The sequence below is a fragment of the Sprattus sprattus genome (genome assembly GCF_963457725.1).
Source record: "Sprattus sprattus genome assembly, chromosome: 15".
In the NCBI taxonomy this organism is placed as follows: Eukaryota; Metazoa; Chordata; class Actinopteri; order Clupeiformes; family Clupeidae; genus Sprattus; species Sprattus sprattus.
Window position 1 is genome coordinate 7,537,404 of NC_137913.1, and position 5,366 is coordinate 7,542,769.

The 5,366-nt window shown below is 51.0% G+C and overlaps 1 protein-coding gene across 1 annotated transcript in view; it reads right to left on the reverse strand.

The window, feature by feature from the left end:
* The window catches only part of vsig8b (V-set and immunoglobulin domain containing 8b), a gene marked incomplete at its 3' end in the record, with an annotated part of 5,754 nt that extends 764 nt beyond the window's left edge, over positions 1-4,990 (reverse strand). Inside the window, exons 1-5 of the mRNA XM_080852925.1 lie at positions 4,829-4,990; positions 3,338-3,539; positions 2,172-2,324; positions 1,441-1,563; positions 290-428 (exon numbers count right to left, since the gene is read on the reverse strand). Of these exons, the coding sequence (XP_080709051.1) occupies positions 290-428; positions 1,441-1,563; positions 2,172-2,324; positions 3,338-3,539; positions 4,829-4,984 (773 nt within the window). The 5' untranslated portion in view covers positions 4,985-4,990. The remainder of the gene's footprint in view (positions 1-289; positions 429-1,440; positions 1,564-2,171; positions 2,325-3,337; positions 3,540-4,828) is intronic.
* Positions 4,991-5,366: the final 376 nt, after the last annotated feature.

Consider the following 5,366-nt stretch of genomic DNA (forward strand, 5'->3'; position numbering starts at 1 on the left):
GCGTGTAGCATCCTACACAGAGTTTCAATCGAACAACCGCAAATTCAACAAAGAAGCAACAGTGATGGTAAATTAATATTCCATTCTACTATAGCTTTAGATCAAATACCACATGGGGAAGAATCCCCCTGCTTGCTGAAGACAACAGGACACAGATGCTAAAGTTAGCTCACAAGCCATCGGCCACTAGCGTTGTGCCAGCTAGCTTCAAGGCTAGTGGCAGTAGTTAGAGTGGGGGGTACGGTTGTAGTTTAGGGAAGGGGTAATCAGGGTTGAACTGGTCACTCACCTGATCTCGTTAGCCATTTCCTTCTCATAGCGACGCTTGTGGCAACAGCAAATCAGAAGCCAGATAAGGAGCAGGAGGAGGAGCAAGAGCAGCAGAGCACCAATCACAGCTCCCACAATCACCCCTGCTTTATTCACAGCTGAGGGAGGAAGACACAGAGGTCATACATCTCCCCAGTCCACTGTATGAAATGAGCCACTGCAGACTGTTTGTGTGTGTGTGTGTTACTGGGTCATTCCCCTGGATCATCTGCCGAGCATGAGTGTGTGTGTGTGTGTGTGTGTGTGTGTGTGTGTGTGTGTGTGTTACTGGGTCATTCTCCTGGATCATCTGCTGAGCATGAGATTATAGTAAGACCCTAATGACCCCACGGCTCAGAGGGGACTGTCCGGTGCTGCTTGTGTGTGTGTGTGTGTGTGTGTGTGTATGTGTGTGTGTGTGTATGTATGTGTGTGGTTGTGTGTGTGTGGTTGTGTGTGTTTCTGGCCTAATGACCCACAGCTAGCGGGCTCAGAGGAAAGCTGTTACAGTGTTGATGCCATTTGACACTTCATTGGCCCTTCCATTCAAATCTCTCTGCTAAATACAGCCGGGTGTACCGTAACATGGCAGTCACAAATAATAATAATAATAAGAGCTCAGTGCATTTGCATGAAGGCTTTATTTATGTGGACCAACAGTCATGGGACCAACAGTCATGGATCTGTTTGGATGTATGTCAATGTGTGTCTGTGTGTGTGTGTGACTTACGGCCGTAGCCCGTAGGGTCTGTGAGTGTGTCTGTGTGACTTACGGTCGTAGGCCCGTAGGATGTGTGTCTGTGTGACTTATGGTTGTAGGCCTGTAGGGTGTGTGTGTGTGACTTAGGGTCGTAGGCCTGTAGGGTTTGGGTTTGTGTGTGTGTGTGTGTGTGTGTGTGTGTGTGTCGTAGGGTGTGTGTGTGTGAGACTTAAGGTCGTGGGCCTGTAGGGTGTGTGTGTGTGTGTGTGTGTGTGTATGTGTGTGTGTGTGTGTGTGTGTGAGAGACTTAAGGTCGTAGGCCTGTAGGGTGTGTGTGTGTGTGTGTGTGTGTGCGTCTGTGTGTTTGTGAGACTTACGTTCGTAGGCCTGTAGGGTGTGTGTGTGTGTGTGTGTGTGTTTGTGAGACTTACGTTCGTAGGCCCGTAGGGTGTATGTGCACTGCTCCTTCCCCACTTCATTCTTCACCTCACACACGTAGCGGCCCATGTAGCTGCTGGAGTGGTTCCTGATCGAGAGGTCTCCCGTCTGGGAGTCTGAGCAGAAGCAACACAGAGAACCTCGTTAGTCCTCCCCATAATCTCTCTTCTGGAGGCCTGTCCTCTTCCGAATGAAGGAGAACCTCGTTACTCCTCCTCATAATCTCTCCACTGGAGGCCTGTCCTCTTCTGAATGAAGGGGAACCTCGTTACTCCTCCCCACAATCTGGAGGTCTGTCCTCAAGCATCACTCTACTCCTCTGCCAGTCACCCTGGACCCTTTGGAGACTGCGTGACGTGACATTTGTGTGTATGTGTATGCATTCTGGCGTTTGTGTGTGTGTGTATAAATGTGGCATTTGTGTGTGTGTGTGTGTGTGTGTGTGTGTGTGTGTATGTGTCCTGTGTGTGTGTGTGTCATGTGTATGTGTGTCTTTGTGGTAAATGTGTGTGTGTATGTATGTGGCATATATATTTGTGTGTGTGAGTGTGTGTGTAAAGCTTGTGTGTGTTTGTGGTACATGGGTGTGTGCAGTATGTGTGTGTGTGTGTGTTTGTGGTACATGGGTGTGTGCAGTATGTGTGTGTGTGTGTTTGTGGTACATGTGTGTGTAGCATGTGTGTGTGTGTGTGTGTGTTTGTGGTACAGGTGTGTGTAGACTTACTGACGGTGGCCATGGGTGGCAGGCTGCCTCCGCTCCCCCTGCTCCAGGTGTAGGTCAGGGGGGTGGAGCCCTGGAGGGACTGACAGCGCAGGGACACCGGCCCCCCCTTCTCCTCGCTGCCCTCCACCCAGCACTTAGGCACAGAGGGACGCACTGGAGGGAGAGGCATGGGCACATTAATCACACACACTCTCCACACACACTCTTCACACACACTCTTCACAAACACTCTTCACACACACACAAACACACACTCTTCACACACACTCTTCACACACACTCTCTACACACACTCTTCACACACACTCTTCACACACACTCTTCACACACACTCGTCACACACACTCGTCACACACACCCTCCACAAACAGACTTCACACACACTCTTCACAAACACTCGTCACACACACTCGTCACACACACTCGTCACACACACTCTTCACACACACTCGTCACACACACTCTTCACACACACACACAAACACACACTCGTCACACACACTCTTCACACACACACACAAACACACACTCTTCACACAAACACTCTTCACAAACACTCTTCACACACACACTTCACACACACTCTTCACACACACTCTTCACACACACTCTTCACAAACACTCTTCACACACACACTTCACACACACTCTTCACAAACACTCTCCACACACAAACTCTTCACATCTGCAGTACGTTGCATGATCCAGCAAACATACATATTTCTTATATCTCATTTCTTATGTCGTGGCTAGCTACTGGTGTGGCTAGTGTGGGAAAGCCTGTTTTGTGAAGATAACAGAGGAAGAAGCACAGACTGAACAGTCTAAACAACACCCTTTCCTGAGTGGCAGTGAGCCTGTCAGCTTAGTGACAGAGTGACTGACAGGCAGGGGGCTCCGCCCCACATTCCAGGAGCACGCTGGGAGGAGACCAGAAACTCGTCAAACAGAAACCTGCCGGGCCAGTGAGTGACAGGTGATAAACAAACCTCTTACCCAGCTGCCTCTTACCCAGCATTCCCAGTGTGACCTTGCCTATTACCCAGCATCCCCAGCGTGACCTTGCCTATTACCCAGCATCCCCAGCGTGACCTTGCCTATTACCCAGCATCCCCAGCGTGACCTTTCCCTTTATCCAGCACCCTTTGCGTGACCTTGCCACTTACCCAGCACCACCACCGTGACCTTGCGAGAGTCGACCCCCGGCGCCTTCTTGACCTTGCACTGGTACGTGGCCGTGTCGGTGGTCACCAAGGAGGTGATCTCGATGGTGGCGTCGCCATTACTGGGAACGCCCACGAAGTTGAGCCGCTTCATCAGGTCAGGGGCCCCCAGTCTGTACTCCTGGCCTCCCGTGTAGGAGAGGAGCTGCCGGGAGGAGACGCGGTTAGAACAGAACAGAACAGAACCGGTTAGTCCAGCCCAGGAGGAGTGTCTTCACAAACACTCATCACACACACTCGTCACACACACACTTCACAGAACCGGTTAGTCCAGCCCAGGAGGAGGGCAAACACCCTCTGGCGCCTCATGCCTGACATAACTTTGCATTCTTTAGAATGCCTGAGCCAACTTCTACTATCATATAAAACATCATCAAATAAAACACAGCTACTGTATATGACTGGCCATAGGCTCTAAACATCAAATAAAGCACAGCTGTGTGACTGACCTTTGGCTCTAAACACTGGCAATGACACGGGACACATTATCACCACTCTTTGTGTGTGTGTGTGACTTACGTTCGTAGACCTGTTGGGTGTGTGTGTGTGTGAGCGAGACTTGCGTTCGTAGGCCTGTAGGGTGTGTGTGTGTGTGTGTGTGTGTGTGTGTGTGTGTGTGTATCACCACTGTTTGGAACCTTTGGCTTAAGAAGAACTATCCACCCACTCTCTCCTCATAACACAGAAAAACAGAAACACACTCTCTCTCTCCTCATAACACACCACACACAGAAACACACTCTCTCCCACCAGCCTCATTACAGACCACACACAGAAACACACTCTCTCCCACCAGCCTCATAACACACCACACACACAAACACACTCTCTCCCACCAGCCCCATAACACACCACACACACAAACACACTCTCTCCCACCAGCCTCATAACACACCACACACAGAAACACACTCTCTCTCACCAGCCTCATAACACACCACACACAGAAACACACTCTCTCCCACCACACACAGAAACACACTCTCTCCTCATAACACACCACACACAGAAACACACTCTCTCTTTCCTCATAACACACCACACACAGAAACACACTCTCTCCCACCACACACAGAAACACACTCTCTCCCACCAGCCTCATAACACACCACACACAGAAACACACTCTCTCCCACCACACACAGAAACACACTCTCTCTCTCCTCATAACACACCACACACAGAAACACACTCTCTCCCACCAGCCTCATAACACACCACACACAGAAACACACTCTCTCTCACCAGCCTCATAACACACCACACACAGAAACACACTCTCTCTCACCAGCCTCATAACACACCACACAGAGAAACACACCACACAGAGAAACACACTCTCTCTCACCAGCCTCATAACACACCACACACAGAAACACACTCTCTCTCACCAGCCTCATAACACACCACACACAGAAACACACTCTCTCTCACCAGCTGGTCCTTCTGCGTCATGTCGGGGCTGACGTTGGACCACTCGATGTCCAGCGCTCCAGTGTCGGAGGGCCCGGGGCTGTAGGTGCAGCCCAGCCGCACGCTCTCCCCTTGGGCCTTCTTGAGGGTCTGGGGCCCCGTGGAGGTCACCACCATGCCCAGGGTGACACCTGCGGGGAGGGGGGAAGGGGGGGGGGGGGGGGGGGGGGGTAGAGCAAAGAAGCCAGTGAACAGGGACTCATATCTATCCTCCATCACTGAGGCCACACACACACACTTTCTCTCACTCACACACACACACACACACACTAGGGAGTGACTGAGGCCGCACGCGACGTGACGTGACAAGATTTGTGACGTGAAAGGTGAGGAAAAACACTCACACACACACACACACACACACACACACACACACACACACACACACACACACACACACACACACACACACACACACACACACACACACACACACACTCATGGCCCGGGGAAAGTATATGGTGAGAAGCATCACACAGCTTCCTCTGTCCACCTGATT